Source organism: Fundulus heteroclitus, chromosome 7 (assembly GCF_011125445.2).
Source record: "Fundulus heteroclitus isolate FHET01 chromosome 7, MU-UCD_Fhet_4.1, whole genome shotgun sequence".
Lineage (NCBI taxonomy): Eukaryota > Metazoa > Chordata > Actinopteri > Cyprinodontiformes > Fundulidae > Fundulus > Fundulus heteroclitus.
In genome coordinates, this window is record NC_046367.1 from 29,307,773 (window position 1) to 29,324,658 (window position 16,886).

The 16,886-nt window shown below is 40.5% G+C and overlaps 1 protein-coding gene across 4 annotated transcripts in view; it reads right to left on the reverse strand.

Moving 5' to 3' along the window:
* galnt13 (UDP-N-acetyl-alpha-D-galactosamine:polypeptide N-acetylgalactosaminyltransferase 13) overlaps positions 1-16,886 on the reverse strand; it is a 60,842-nt gene that overhangs the window by 32,456 nt on the left and 11,500 nt on the right. For all 4 annotated transcript variants that reach the window (XM_036139432.1, XM_036139431.1, XM_036139430.1 and 1 more), the window contains exon 3: positions 3,647-3,815. In XM_036139432.1, coding sequence (XP_035995325.1) covers positions 3,647-3,815 — 169 coding nt within the window. The remainder of the gene's footprint in view (positions 1-3,646; positions 3,816-16,886) is intronic.

Here is a 16,886-nt window from a genome sequence, read left to right on the forward strand (position 1 = left end):
GCAGATTTGAGGAAGTTGGATCAGCACAAACCTCACGTAACCATCCGCAGATGTCAAAGGAGTCATTGCTAACGATCAAGTGTCGCACACCCCAAGAACTCACAAGCTATCCACTGATCAGCAGAGCTGGATTAACGTCACACAGACCTGCTGAGTGTTAGGCAGGTAGTCGTAATGCCACAGTGAGCGTAAATGAGCGTTATTAACAGCTAAACTATATTTAACTATGGTTAACACCCACATGCTGGATGCAAACATGTATCCTTCCGCTGACACCTGTATTTCTGTACATTGATCAAATCTGAAACGACCTGTGAAAAAACTTTGCTTATTAAAAGCGTCTGAGAGCACAGTTTTTGGTATCCTGCTGCTCTTCAGCGCTGCCACCGGTGCAGAAACGCTCTCGCTGGGAGAGGAGGGAGAAGCACAACCAGTGTTGACAGCGGTGTCACCATGTCCTTGGCCTGATGTGATGTTTGTGAAAGAATAACAGTCAGACTGCGATAAACCATTAGATGTGAGTGAATAAAGAAAAAAAAGAGGAGATGGACAGCAAAAGTGTCGTGTATGGCAGGAGGAGGAGTGGGGAGAGGTGACGGAGGGTGAAAGAAGCCACCGATGCAGACAGCATTGCTCATTCGGTCCTGTGTAATCGACGTGACAGCGCAGACTGACAGAACTAGGCCAGGAGGTTGCCTTAAAGAAAAAGTGCTATTGCCCTTCACGCGCAGCCCTGCCCCTATCTGAATAAATCTCATTGCATAGCAGGAGAAATTTTTTTGCAAGGCTAGGCCGCGTGCCGTAATAAATCTGTTGTATTATTTATACAGAGCGAAGAATTGTGCTACGGCAGACAGAAAAGGTTGGAGCTCACCTTTTCGCTGTAAAACACGTTTGCCTCATTTAAAGAATGACAAAAACTAAATAAAATCAAAAAAAAAATTTCCTAGTCTTCAGGCTCAATTGTTGCCTTGCATGTTTCAGATATTTCCTGCTCCAACAGACCTGGATGTAATGCACTGGTTCTCAAATGTTTTCTGCTTATGAAACATGCCCCCACCCCCCAATAAAATGGGTCAAAAATATAAAATGTATTGCTTTCTGTTTTAATGCATTAAAGCCGCCACTCTGAAGATTACCCAGAATCCCTTTTAAACATGTAGAAGAGTTAAATGCATTATATAACTATGGTTTCTAACAACCAGAGTTTTTCAACATAACCACGCTTTTTTAATATTAATAACAGTATTGAATGTTTTATCATGACTAGTGCTTGCAGTGAAAAACAAATGATGAAATAAAAAGATTCACTGCCTGTGGACACAGCTTGTTATCTCTCTGGAAAGACGGCACACGTTAATTTTAACTAGCCGTGAACCTCATCGTCAATTAAATTCAGCGAGCTGAGCATATGGCAAAACTAATATCAATCACTAATGTTAATGTAACTTCAGTTACATTAAGTTTTATACTTTTTTAGGGGTGTATTTATATTATTCATCTACAAAAATCCCTTCCTAGTCATACCACTGACTGCAGGTACAGACCAAACTGCAGGGGGTGCTGTTGTCACATTTAGAAAGGATTTAGAAGGCCTGTTTTTTATGACAAAAAAAAAAAAAGGCAAGGCTCTTCTTGCACCCCATCCGTGCCACGAGTGCTACTCACGCAAGAAGGAGAAAAGTAAGGTATAGTCTTGAAAGGTTTTTTTTTTACAAGTCTCTGCATTAGTTATTATGAAAACAAGGGGGAAATTGTCCTGGTGGATCTCAATAATCCATTTGGGGGGAAAAAATAGGTCCTCTGGTCCTAAATGTTGACCTGCTGGTTATTAAATCTGCTAATATCATGGGTGGATTGTCTACCTGACCAATAACTAAACTCTCCCAACGCCACAGCCATCCAGTCAACCATATAACCAGGTTAACTTTTTCATACTGATAGTCTACAGCACTATGTGACCCCAAACAAACAATTTCAAGTTTCTGTAATTTATCCACTTTTCCTTCCATGACAGAACAAGCCGAAATTTGAGAACTGCAGAGTCAACAGGAATATCATATATGAGCCTTGATATTGGGAACAAATGGGAACAATTCGATTCAACGAGACAGACTACACATCCTATTCAAATCCGAAAGAAAATCTGTTTTAAATGCTTGGTTGAAAACCAATCCACTCTCTCCAATTGAATGAATCTGTCAATAGTCTATCCGTATATGTTCAGAAAAATGTCACTGTGATCAACAGCTCAGGAGGACCTCATGTGTTTTTCACTGCTTTAATTAAAAAGTTCAAGTCTCGAGTTTCAAACCCCATCCAGACCTCTTAGTCCAGAGATTTCAGCAGAACTCGCTGAACCAAACTGCACCTATAAGTCTACAGGTAGTTTAGTCTTTCCAGATGCTAACCCATAAACATTTAAATCCAGGACTGAGAAACGTCACACAGACTTTTTTAACAATGCATATACTTCCATGGTTTATTCCCCCCGGGATGAGGAAAACTAATAACCCACAGCCCTGTCTGTGACATATAATGTTTATCACCGGTGGCAGCTCTGTCGTCTTTGAATATTGTCACCAGGTCAGCTGCAGTTCCTTGGACCGCATAAGAAATCACCAAACAGACAACAAATCAAAATGTTATTGATCCATTAAACTTAAACTGTTATTGAGTTTAATTAAAGCTGAAGGTATTCAGACAAGGATGCATTTTCCCACTGCTCCCTCACACCATAAATTCGCTAAACAAGCAGACAGGTCTTTAACTTTAACCAGGGTATCACTATTAACCCACACTTCTGGCATTAGTTTGGTGTGGAGTTAGCCTACTCATTTTCTGTTCTGGTCTTTTACAGAAAGCAACACAAATTGTGTAATTCCTCAGGCTGAATGAGCGTGATGATCAACGGAAACCAACATACTACTGATCTGACAGCATGCACTGTAAGCACCGCCTGTACCTCGGCAGCTCAGTATAAATACACCTGGCATTACAACCCCCCAAAAAAAACACCCACCAACAACCTCCCTCAGATGGTGTCCAGAAGGCATCCTTAGCAGATATTCAAACCCCCTCAATGGTCCTCTCTGAATGGGTAGAGTAATGACGCCACTGTTGAGCACGAACCTCTTCTACCGCAGTAAAAAATGTGTCCCGCCACTTTAAGGAAGAAGCCCATTTTAGCCCTTTATATCAGCAGTCTGATTCTTTTGGTCACAAGCTGTGGCTCCTGACAATAGCTGATGGGAACATTGTATATATAGAACAGTCAAATCACAGCTTTGCTTTTCTCTCTATTCACTACAATGGGTCAGTACAGCGTCCGCACTGCTGCCAGCAATCTGCCTATTAATTTTTCACTGCGTTGTACACTCAGTCATCCTTGAACTAGCATGGTTAGGTAGTAGCTCATTCCCCTCAGGGATCCTCCATTGCACTTTCTGTGATGAAAACAGATCTACTAACATTTTAAATTGATAAAAACTTTCGGTTTTGTTGCTTGCAGCCCTCTCTGCGGATGAAAAGTAGAAGCACGCGCCGGGGGTGGAGGTCCCCCGTATGGATTTGTTGCAGTGGCTGTTTAATTGTCAGTACGGTAATGTGGTTCACTGCAGTCATGTGGAAGCAGAAGCTGACGCACCCATCCAGCCTCACATCTGGTAGACTCCTGTTGAGCGCAATCATGTCGCTGGCCATCAGGTTGAACTGGTTGATCTTGAAGAGCTCCTTCATCTTCTCCTGGTCGTCTTTTGGGATGTTTACCGCCTTGCCCATCTCGCCCGGACCCTCGTGGCTCCGGGAAATCACTGCTGTAAGATAACGGAGACATTTCACTAATTAGGCCCCAAATTAGAAGAAAATGGCGCTTTTGTCTGATTTCAACTCTTCATAAAAATATCAACAGACGAAAGAATAATCGGAAACAGGTTTGGCATTAATCACCGGCAACATAAACAAAGGTTGTACACGTTCGGTTAGTGCCAAATACAAAGTTATATGCCCCATCGTAGATTCATTATGTATTTGCCATTTTGTCACGTTTCAGATCAGACCAGTGACGTGAAGTCAGGGGAGGCAGATGAGGCAGTGCTTCTCCCGTCATTATGAAAAGTAAAATAACACTGATAAAATAAAATGAGTTTGTCCACTAGACTGTTTTACAATTGCATTTACTTATTTTCAGTATGATTTCAGCATTTTACGGTCAAAAATCGCTGAATTTATGCACTGCACGTTCAATTACATAAGAAAGGGGCAAGGTGAGGGAGTGAGGAGTGAGGAGCTGCGTCGCCTCTCTGCTGCAGGCCGTCTGCACATGCCCATTGCTGTCTCCCTTTATATCACCAATATGCATGTTAGATTACACATGTAATACACATGCCCTGCGATAGACTGGCAACCTGTCCAGGGTGAACCCCGCCTCTCGCCCATTGACAGCTGGAGGTAGGCGCCAGCAGCCCTCGCGACCCCACAAGGGATAGACGTGGTAGAAGATGGATGGATGGATGTAATACACATGCTGACGTTCTACTGTCTGTCCAAAATATATAATCAAATTCGCTGAGTGAAGCAGAATGTGTCTGGCGACACTAATAGGGGCACAACTGAGCCCCATAGGAACAATGGGCAACAGCTGCTCTACGCCAGGGGTGTGGTGTTGCATCGACAAGAAAAACACTCACTTATGTCTGTTCAGACAAAACGGACGAACGTCTCCAAACCGAAGGATTTTACTAAACTGGATTTTCAGTGGAAACAGCGGGTAATAGAGAGAGAATGGCTAACTCCAGAGCTGAGATATCTGCCTTAAGCAAGTGGGAGAAACATAACCCGCTATTTTCAACAGGAGTGGTAGCCTACACCCGAAAAGACTGGCTGTGCTACAAGACCTTTTCTGCTGTACCTGCCTTTTATTTTTTTAAATTACCCCATTACATTTTAAAGATTCATTACTTACATTACTGCATAATCCAGTGTTACAGATCATCTAAAAAAAATTACATTTTAAAAGATAAAGTTTGACCTTATATTAAAAATTATTTTGTTTTTCTTGCTATTGCTGAAAACTGCCTAGTTGATTAAAGGACATTAAACCAATAAATGTTCTCATCAGTCTTGAATCTCACCACAGGTCACTGGGTCAGACATATTTTAATATCAGACAAAGATAACCTATTATAAAAGACTGTTTTAAAAAAATAATATTTTAAAGGAGAAATAAATGATCAAAACAAACATGCTGCTATGTGAAAAATGAAAATAATAATAATAATAATAGAACTTTATTGATCTCACAATGGAAAAATTAACTTCTGCATCTTAACCCATCCCCTTGGGGAGCAGTGGGCTGCCACTGTGCGGCGCCTGGGGAGCAATTGGGGTTTAAGGGGGTTACCGAAGCTCTGTGCTCTAACCACTAGGCCAGCACTCCCCTTAATTGTGGCCTTGTGGTTAGAGCACAAATGTCCTACTTGTTAAAATTTGACCATAACATCTTTTATATTTATCACTTTATTTCATGAGGCACAACAAGGGTAAATTACTGCCAGATTAAATCAATTTAATAGAACCTGTCTAGCAAATCGAAGTAGACCAAAAAAGCTCAAAAGGTGGCACATCATGCCCTGATCAACGAAAACTCAAAAATGGAAGAGATCTAAGTTGTTGACGTCTGTCAGTCTGGAAAGTGTTACAACGCCATTTCTAAGGCTGCAGGACCAACATGAGAGCCATTAAACACAAATGGAGAAGACATGGAACGATGTTCATTATTATTATTAGGGAGAACTTTGACTCAACTAAAGATCAGTAAAAGTGGGTAAAGATTTTTTAAAAAACAGAAATTAAAAACCATTCACAAATCTCAGATTGCTGCATCTCTACCTTTATATTTTTTTGTATGCTGATATAGAAAATCTCACAGACACCTCACATATTTTAAGTGTGTGAAGGTGAAATCTGTAAGAACAATCTGTTTCCTGAAACATCCGTGAATATGAAACACTGTAAAGCCATTAGAACAGGTATGGTAGGCTAAACTCCCCTTAATGCTTTGGGTTGAGCTAACTGGACATTAAACACTGTACAACCCGACAGTTATATTTATATTCACAGATGATCTATTTAGATTTAGGGGAAAGTATGAGTTCTTAGACTTTGCCAGTTCTAGCTTAAAAGCCAAAAGGTTCACTTAGTTGCTTATAGCCCTCATGGGAACGTTTTGCTTCAGTTCTGCCTGCAAAACATCAGCAGATTAGCGCTGCTGCTACAGCACGGTGTCAGCTCCTTTCAACAAAAGGTAAATAACATCCCATGGATTTATGACGCCGCTCTACCCCACTCTCCCTCAAATAATCCCTGAAAACAGAGGCAGTGTTTTCCATGAAAGAGGCCAACATTGGACACTGGCTGCAGGACTGACAGTTAAGAGGATTCCACACAGAAACGCTTTGTTGAAATGGACTGATGTTGGCCATTTTGTTAACCCCAGCTGACCCCGCTCTTTTCTTGGTATTGTTGCTGACAGTCTCCGTTTGTAAATCAGCTCTCATCTGATGGCCACAGCACCACAGTTGAGCTGAATGCCTGTTCTTCAGAGCACAACTCAAACCATCGCTCTGTAGTATGAAATCACACAGATCAAAAAAAAAAGGTCCCCACATGATGAAAATGTACGGCAAGCAATTGTGGTCACGTTCTGGTAAAGTGTCTTGCAAAAGTATTCACCCCCATTGGCTTTTTTACCCATTTTCTTACATTTCAATTTGTTATTGTCTTATTTTATGTGATGGATCTGCACAAAATTGTCTAAGCTGGTGAAGAGAAATGAGAAGAAAATATATAATAAAAAATCAACATTGTTACCTGCATATATATCAATCTCTTTGGCTAATTAGGCCTCTTAAAAGTTCTGTTGCAACCAATTACCTTCAAAACACAGAGACCAAAGGTAACCCTGAAGGAGCTGCAGAGCTCCACAGCAGAGACTGGAGTATCTGTCCATAGCATCATGGTAAGCTGGACACTCCATAGAGCTGGGCTTTATGGGGAAAAAAAGCCATCACTTAGCTTTAATAACAAGAAGGCACGTTTTGAGATTGCCAAAACAGGTGCTCTGGTCAGATGAGACTAAAATTGAACTTACTGCCACCAAAAAGTGGCTTAGAGACATAGCGTCGGGTTTGCAAACTCATGCTCTGGTGCAAACCCAACATATCGCCTCACCCAAGAACACCAACTACAGTGATGCAGGTGGGAATGTTTTTTAGCAACAGGGACTGGAAAACTGGCAACAGCCAAGGGATAGATGGATGGTGCTAAATACTGGGATATTCTTGAGCAAAACCTGCATCAGTCTGCCTGGGATCTGATTCTGGGATGGAGGTTCACCTTCTTCATTAGAAGAAATCAATGTAATTGTCTTTAGATGCTTTTTGAGGTTCAGGTCTGAGTCCATCACTACACCCAGATTTCGGGCCTGATTAGTGGTTCTTAGCCGAAGCAGCTGAAGCTGTGTGCTAACTTTTGATCGCTCCTCTATTGGTCCAAATATTATTACTTCCGTTTTGCTTTTATTCAACTGGAGAAATTTTTGGCACATCCATACAAAGTCAGCCTTTTATCACCTGAAGAACATTTTCAGGATTAAAGGACTAATGACTCAGAAGGATCTGCAAAAACTAATCCATGCGTTTATCTTTAGTCAAATTGATTACTGCAACGGTGTTTTCACAGGTCTGCCTAAAAAGTGGATCAGACAGCTGCAGCTGATCCAGAACGCTGCTGCCCGCGTCCTCACTAAGACTAACAAAGTAGATTACATCACCCCAGTTCTAAAGTCCTTACACTGGCTCCTTGCAGCTCAGAGAATATACTTTAAAATACTTCTGTTAGTCTATAAATCTCTGAATGGCTTAGCACCTAAATACATCACAGACTTGTTATCAGTGCATCAACCCTCCAGACCACTAAGGTCTTCTGGCTCCAGCCTACTCTGCAGAACCAGAACCAGAACCAATTCCTTTATAATCCACTTATCTGGAACAAACTCCCAGAGGACTGTAAAAGCGCTGAAACCCTGAGTTAAAACAAAAAAATCACGATTAAAATCACATTTGGCTAGAATTGCCATTAACTGTTAGTGTTGAAGTTTGTATTCCAGCTTGTCTTATACTGTATCTGACCTGCTGCTGTTCCAATGAAATGCGCTTGCCTCTGCAATGCTTTTCCTGTCTCTGTAATGCTTTCATTCCATTTCTTTTCTTGTTTTGTTCATGTGCAGCACTTATTGCTGAAAAGTGCTTTATAAATAAACTCCCCTGGCCTTACCTACCAGTAGGACAATGACCTAAAACATACTCAATATTTTGTTATTTTTGCCTTATTTTGGGGTTGTTTCACAGAAGACATCTTCAAAATGGAAATTCAATTATGTTAACTTTCAAACGATCCATTTTGATTCTAGGCTGCAAAACATGAAGAATGCGAAGGGGGGGTGAATACTTTTGCAAGGACCTTTAAAACGGCATCACGGATTGGATGGATAGGCAGACTAATGGATGGATGGATGCAACTACACTACATTCCAGGAGCCCAAATTTTCACAAGGTATTTCTAGTCTAAAGAGGATTCTCTTCAGTGTTTTCACACATATTTACCACAGACGCCAATAAATGTGAAGTATGTTTGTATCTATATTCATAGGCCTTCTGAGAACTTCATTACTGCCTGAGCTGGCCTGTCAAGATGAACACCAATCTGCATGCAGATTTTCTGCCGAGTCCTTCATAACAGGGCTTCCTACATCCTGCAGCTATGTTCAGTCTCATTTACTTTACAGAAAAGGTTCTGTGTAGCCGAGCACCGTTGGAAGCTCCTTCATATGCTCAATCCATTACCTTCTCCTCCTTTACCCGCTGTGCTAACCCTCCTGCCTGCAAATCCGACACTGCTGGCATTATATTATTAAAAAAAAAAAAAACAGACATGCCTCTACTATGCAAAATGACAGAATAAACAGATTCTCACTGCAGAAACCATTAAAGGTCCATTTCTGCATATATTATTAGACTCATACCAAACAACTGTACCCCCGGCATGTGTGTAGAACATTAATTTTTAGCTAAGCGGAGTAATGAGGAGTAAATGATGATAAACTTCATTACAGTGACAGTTAAATGCAGTGTTGTCACACTTTGCCTGCTCTAATGAGGAATTTCAGGAGGAAACTCTTTAAAAAGATCATTATCCACCTGGTGATAGTAGCAAAGGATTAATGGCCTGTTTTCTACGGTTTAAACTGGGGGGGGGGGGGACTCAGTAAATAAGCTAAGGTCACTTTGTGGATCAGGGAACATTGTCTGCACAATATCTTATCTACAGGTTAGTTACAAGTAAACAATGACATAAATCTTGGTGGCTTACACTAGTTTTTTGTTTTATACCTGCTACCCACCTAAACCATTCTGAACTCATAACATTGATCAGTCCCATCCGGCCGCACCCTTAACCTAGCAGCTAACCAGTGCAGCATCTGTGGGAGGAAATCCCAGTTATCAGATATCCCACCAAACAATTCACGAGGCCTAGGACCTCTTCATCAAACAACTGAGGATCAGACCCTCCTGAACATCTGATCCCGCCTATTTTCCAGCATCAATAGCTACATTATGCAAACAACGCAATCGGAATATTGTGATCAGATTAAGTTCAGTCAGAATGAAATTGTAATCCGATTGACAATCTGATCGGCATGCATGTAAAGCAGGGGTGTCAAACTAATTTCTTTACTGGGCCACTTTGGCATCATGAAGTCATTAAAAAGGGCCGGTTGCCCGTGTATAGATGATACTTTTGATTTCAGAATTTAATTTCAGTTCACATAGAAATAAAAAAAAATGCACAGTAACATAAAAAGTAGCACCCTTAGGCCCAGTTCATACAGTTTATCTGCAAAAAAGTTGAGATTGGGGTGAGTTACACTTTTAACTATCATCATTCTGCATCACATTTTCTCTTTTAGGACATTTCTGGGTTGTTTTAATGTGTTGTGGGAAAACTGACACCTAGTGGCAGGATGCTGTTACTACATAGTTAAAAAAATCAACATTCGCTACAGGAGGCACAGTTTTAGCCACTTTACACACTTTAAAAGGACATATGCCTCTAATATATGACATGATATGCCTTTTTTTGGCTTTTGAGAGCTGGATAAAGCCTCAACCATAATCAGAACCTGGTGCAAGTTCAGCTTGGGCGCTCACAAGACAAACTTGTACATTACTGCTTTTTGTTTTTTGTTGTTCAGCAAAGATGGAAATACTTCTTCTGTGGTTTGAAAACTGCTCATGTTAGAGCGGTTCTTTTGTAAATAAAGCCAGGTGCATATAAATGCACATCATGATCAGATTAATTAATCGTGTTCCCATATAAATGGTAAAATCCGATAATTTTTTTGTTTTCCAATCCGAATACATGTTAATTTGACTGTGAAATTTTGTGCATGTAAACAAAGCTACTGTTTAAGAGAGTTCCTGATTCAAAACCCACTCAAATTTTCTGTCCTGCTGTAAAAACAATACAAGTTTTTATAATGATCATTGTTTTTTCTATGGTGCATAGATCAATATCCCCCAGCCCAACCAACGCCCTAGACCAAATTTCTCGGCAATTTAAGCCCATGCTTTGTCTTTTCTGGTGTTTTCTTTATAAAAGGGATGCAAGTTATCGCATAAAATGGTTTTATTTTTCCACCTCCAAGACAAACGTCTCGTCGCCCAGAGTATTGAATATCAAGTGAGATGCTCTGGTGGCTTAGAGCTGGATCAGCAGGTAATGATGTATCGATGTTTCAGAGTACGATTTGACCCAAACTCTGCACATGTAGTCTTCTATCACGATTTGGGTTTTTTGTTTGTGTTTTTGGGGCTGATTGATCCTCTCTCATTCCATGCCCCTCTCAGCCACCAGTCAATCACTAAATCAGTTACACCTGCTGCTGCTCGTTATCTCTAAGCCATTCCACCTGGGACTCTGTCTACATATACCTGCCTCACTCAACCACTCTGTGCCAGAACGTCTCAATTCATTGCCTGTATGTTTGTGCTGCAGTGCCTGTGTGCTTAGCATGCCTATCCTGTGGTTTCTGCGCTCACCCAGCCCTCACTAGTTCCTTGTTCTGGTGCTGTGTGGGAAAGTGTTGGCTATGCCCTCTCTGGGGACTCATCGGCTCTGTATTCTGGTCATCTGCCTTTCTCTGCCGCCATTACCTGGTCAACTCCTTCCATCTACCTTCATTAACCTTTAAAGTCATTACCTGTTTTGCCCTCTACCTCCTTCAAACCCTCCAACAAAGTTGGCACATGAAAACCATCACTGAAACAGTGTTTGCTCTACATTTCTACAAAGAAATATATATATATATATATATATATATATATATATATATATATATATATATATATATATATATATATATATATTAGTGATGGCGAGATGAAGCCTCATGAGGCATTGAACCACTCAGCCAACTGGTTCGAGAAAAGGTTCATTTCTTGACGGTTCATGTGCACACAGCACCACCTACTGGCAAGTTGTATAATCACAGCCAGCTGTATCTTAACACGTGTGATGCATATCATTTTTGTCTATTATGGCTCTTGGGAATGACTTCACAGAAGGTGTAGAACGAAATAATTTGTCTACATAAATTTTGTAAACACATGTGTACAATAAAATATTGTTTGAATGTATTCTCTGTGTGTAATTATTCCCAAAATAGTAGTGACATGATATGGCATGTTGTGTAATAATGTTTTTCTGTGACTCTAGAAAAATGGCATGGGCTTAATCAGGCAGAGGACAGTGAAAGTGCTTGTGGAACTAGGCAGGGGGTAGTGAATAGGCTATTGCTTGTGTAACTTGGATGATTTCATGCATTTTTATTAAGAATCAACAATTTCTTCACAGTTTTTGGTTTCAAATGATTTCTCTTTTTTGATACTACTTCTCCAACCTTTGAAAAGACACGCTCACATGGCACAGATGATGCCGGGGTGCATAAATAAATAAGTGCAAGTATGTACAGATTGGGGTACTGTGACCGATGATTAGCCCAGTACTATACGGTCCCACATTTTACCCTCAGCAGCAACACTGAAGCACACAGAGGTTCCCGCTGCGTCTTTACGCACGATCCAGCTGCTGATGTCTCCCTCCTTTCAGCTCAATGCAATTCTAGACAGTAACAGTTTATAACCTATATCACCTTTCACAGCAACAGGTTTCTCATCTCAGTCGACCAGACAAATCTCTATTGCTCTCCTCAGTGCGCTCTGGGCGGTGAGGTGGGAGGATTTTACCCGATGGTGCGCTGCGTGCGACGGATAAACAGGGTGGAAATGCATAAATAAAAACTCTAAAGGGCTCCTATACAGTGATCATAGGAGCTGACCGGTCTGAGATCAGCCTCCTGATGTTACAAGTTCTTTAAAATGAGAGCGCACACCCAAATTACAAGTAACGTAATTTTGCGCACCTGAAAAAAGTGCACGGCAGAAGCGCATCGAAGCGCTGAGGCACAGAAATACGGTGCATGTAGTTAAAAAATGCAGAATTAATAAAAACAACTTATAACCAGACGTAGCGTTTTAAACTGCATCTGGTGAGCAGAACTGTTTTATGATCCAGAGTGCAGCCATCACTGGTTCTGAATGAAGGCAATATCTGGCAGCAGCTCTCTTCCTCCGCCCCTTCCCCTCCTGCGTACGTAGTACAGGACCTTACCGGCTTACTTTCACCACTGTTAAGACTAAAATTATTCATAACTCTGATCGCTCTTCCTGCTGCTCTGTTAACATGAACTGCAGCAGGAATTACTGATGGCCACAAGTTGTGAAAGAAGCTGAAACATCTCAGCAGAAGGCGGAGTTTTTATCGTCCGCTGCCCAGATGGGCGTTGGGATTTTTATGCGTGAAAAATGCCATGTTTGCGTGTGACCGTGTGAAGTCAGTGACGGTCAATGCGTGATAGTTGAGAGCACTGATCTATCTATCTATCTCTCTCTCTCCTAAACTCTCCAAACACCAAACTAACTGTCTCAAACTAAATAACCACTATCCAAACTCTGCTATCCAAACTATCAAAACTCTATCCACTCTCTCAACTGACCGCAACTCGCCTACAACAACCCACATTTTGAATGGAGCCTGTCGGGTTTCTAAAAGCTGTCGAAGCTGCGCCAACATCTGAACAACTTCCCGAAGCAGTCACGTGGTACAGCCGGCCAGCGAGGCTTCGGACGTCATCGTTTTCGGCTCCTCCCCTAAATGAAGCAAGCCTCGATACGCGCTTCACGGAAACGCCCCCTCCATTACTCGACACACGCCTCGAAGCCTCGGCACATAACGTAACATCACTAATATATATATATATATATATATATATATATATATATATATATATATATATATATATATATATATATATATATATATATATATATATATATATATAACTGCAACAGGAAATTGTTGTTTTTTTAAATATAAGAAATTAGATCTAGTTCTACAGTTTTGTTTTATATTTTTGTGTTAATAGCATGAAATGGATAAAGATCATCATACCATGGGAATCTCATACCTGAGATTCTCATACTGCTTTAGTAAGGCATTTAAGGAACATTTAATGCAATCCGTGGACATAGTTTGTCAATATTTATTTACAGGCATTTTTAGTTGATATCAAACAAAAACATCAGATGAGTGAGGTCAAACCTAAAATCTTGACCATCTTGAGGCCCTGAATCCCTATAGCTAGGTATGTATCGTGCACACCCAAAATGGGTGCAAACCAGAGTGTATGAGTCTGTCTAATTCACCAAACAGTTCTACCTCTCTTTGCATGCACCATCTTAAATTGGGGCATTATTCAGTCATTTGGGGCAGTAGCAACACTTATTCAGCAAGGAATATTTATTGTCTCCTGAAAGTTGTTGGTAACAGGGAGAAGAAAAATTTAAGCACCCAGTCCACTAAAATAGGGCAAAAGTGTCACAGAACGTTTAATTTAACCGTTCCTACATAGATGACTTTCTGAGATCATTGCAAATAATGTTTCTAATATACAAATACATTTTTAAAACTTAAAAAATCCTACTGTCTGTTTTTTTTTAAGAATACAACTGATTCGTATCCAGAGGCCACTGATCTAAATTCAAATGAAAGATTTCTGTAAACAATGTCCTAATTTAGCAGCATGGCTGGCTGCACAGAGGACAGTCCGAACTAGAAAACAGGATGAGCGGTGACCTGACTCTCCTTCTGGGAAGAGAGCCCAACCAGCTCTCTGCTGTCCAGGAGAAAAATAACACACTTTACTTTTTACATTCATTATTGATAATAATAGCAGGATGTAGTGAAAGTAACAATTATTAGAAACCACTAATTTACAGTTTTGTTTAGAGTACATGCTACAATTGTCTAACCTGACAAAATGTTTTACTTTAATAAAAAATAAAAAAAATTGTTTTTAAGGAAACCTTTAAAAAGGTATGTATCATGTGGCTGTCTTCTTCATTTTTGTTAATGTTTGTAATGGTAAGTCATATTTATACTGAGGTGTGAACACCCAAAATAAAATGCAAAAAGAATGTGAATTGCTAACATATGCTGCACTTGATAGGAAGGTTTCCAAATCTAACTCATTGGTACTATTTGCTTTGTGAATAAGATGCACAATCGGAGCAGATGGCAAATGATGAACAGAAAGTGTAATTTACACGGGCAATGTTCGCAGATTTTTTGCAATGCTCAATAAATCCTCAGACTTGATCCATTTTACATGCAAACTAACTACAGTGTAGCATTTTACTTTTTTCATGGTATCAACCAGTCGCCGGCGGCTCTACCTCGTTCCAACCTAAAAGCAGATTAGTAAGCCTCTTATGAAACGTGGCAACCTGCTTTCTTGAGGGCATGTGAGGAATCAGGCTTTGCTACAGCTGAACTCTGCACATTAGATCTCAAAATCATCATCTTGGAGGGGGAAAGAAATCACAGATATGTGCCAGAGATTTCCAGGGCATGCCTGTACGTTTTTGCTCTGGACTTTTTCCTGAGTGTCTGTTGTAGTTAAAGCATGTTTTTCACAGCAGGTGGTTCTCTGCTGGGGATGAGGTCTAACAGCTTGACACATGAGGAAGGGGTGCAATGGTAGTTCTCTATAAGATGTAGAAGGCTGCACAATATGCAGAAAGTATGGGTTGGAAATTAATATTATTTTTAGTCTCAAAAACAAGCAGATGAAGTTCACAAATTTTGGGAGAATTAATGCTGTATGTGGATACATTCACATTACAGAGGAGCGAGTGGAAAAGAGCCCTAAAGTTAGTTTTGCATCCATCATTGACAAACTGACATTATAATGTTCTCTGAGATGCCCACACATTAATCCTAAAGTGAAGCTAGGACCAGAGGACAAACAATAGGAACCTAATCTAACCTAAGGACTTTAAATTTCCTGCATTTAAATTCTGACAAGACAGAAGTTGTAATCTTTGGGCCAGAGTCTTCAAAAAATAAAGTTCTTAATCAATCCCTTAATCTGGATGGCATTAACTTGGCCTCTGGTAATAAAGTTAAAAATCTTGGTGTTGTTTTCGACCAAGACATGTCATTTAAATCCCATATTAAACAGGTTTCCAGAGTTTCCTTTTTTCACCTCCGGAATATCGCCAAAATTAGAAACATTCTGTCCAGGAGTGATGCTGAAAAACTAGTCCATGCATTTGTTACTTCAAGGCTGGACTATTGTAATTCTTTACTATCAGGAAGTCCACAAAATGCAGTTCGAAGTCTTCAGCTGATTCAAAATGCTGCGGCAAGAGTTCTGATGAAAATCAACAAGAGGGATCATATTTCTCCAATTTTAGCTTCCCTTCATTGGCTTCCTGTTAAATCAAGAATAGAATTTAAAATTCTCCTTCTAACGTATAAAGCCCTTAATAATCAAGCTCCATCATATATCAGAGCTCTGATTACCCCGTATGTTCCTAACAGAGCACTTCGCTCTCAGACTGCAGGTCTGCTGCTGGTTCCTAGAGTCTCTAAAAGTAGAATGGGAGGCAGATTCTTTAGCTATCAGGCTCCTCTCCTGTGGAACCAACTCCCAGTTTTGGTCCGTGAGGCAGACACCCTATCTATTTTTAAGACTAATGTTAAAACTTTCCTTTTTGACAAAGCTTATAGTTAGAGTGGCTCATACCCTGAGCTATCTCTATAGTTGTGCTGTGATAGGCCTAGGCTGCTGGAGGACATCAGGGTCTAATTTTCTCACTCTACTGATTTCTACTGTTCTTCAGTCTACTGTTCTCCAGTTTTTGCATTGTATTACATTGAAATGACTGTCGTCATTTCAGCTTTTAACTTTTTGCTCTCTCTCTTTTTCTTCATAGTAGGTACACCTGGTCTGGCGTTCTGTTAACTGTGACATCATCCAGAGAAGACGGCTCACCCGCTACTACCATCTAATGTAGAACAGATTACTAGATCAATGTGTGCTTCTGTGCTTGTTTGTCTGTCTTGTTGTGTCTCTGTTCTGTCTTCTGTAACCCCAGTCGGTCGAGGCAGATGACCGTTCATACTGAGCCCGGTTCTGCCGGAGGTTTTTCCTTCCCGTTAATGGGTGGTTTTTCTTCCCACTGTCGCTTCATGCTTGCTCAGTATGAGGGATTGCAGCAAAGCCATGTACAATGCAGATGACTCTTCCTGTGGCTCTACGGTTCTCCAGGAGTGAATGCTGCTTGTCGGGACTTTGATGCAATCAACTGGTTTCCTTATATAGGACATTTTTGACCAATCTGTATAATCTGACCCAATCTGTA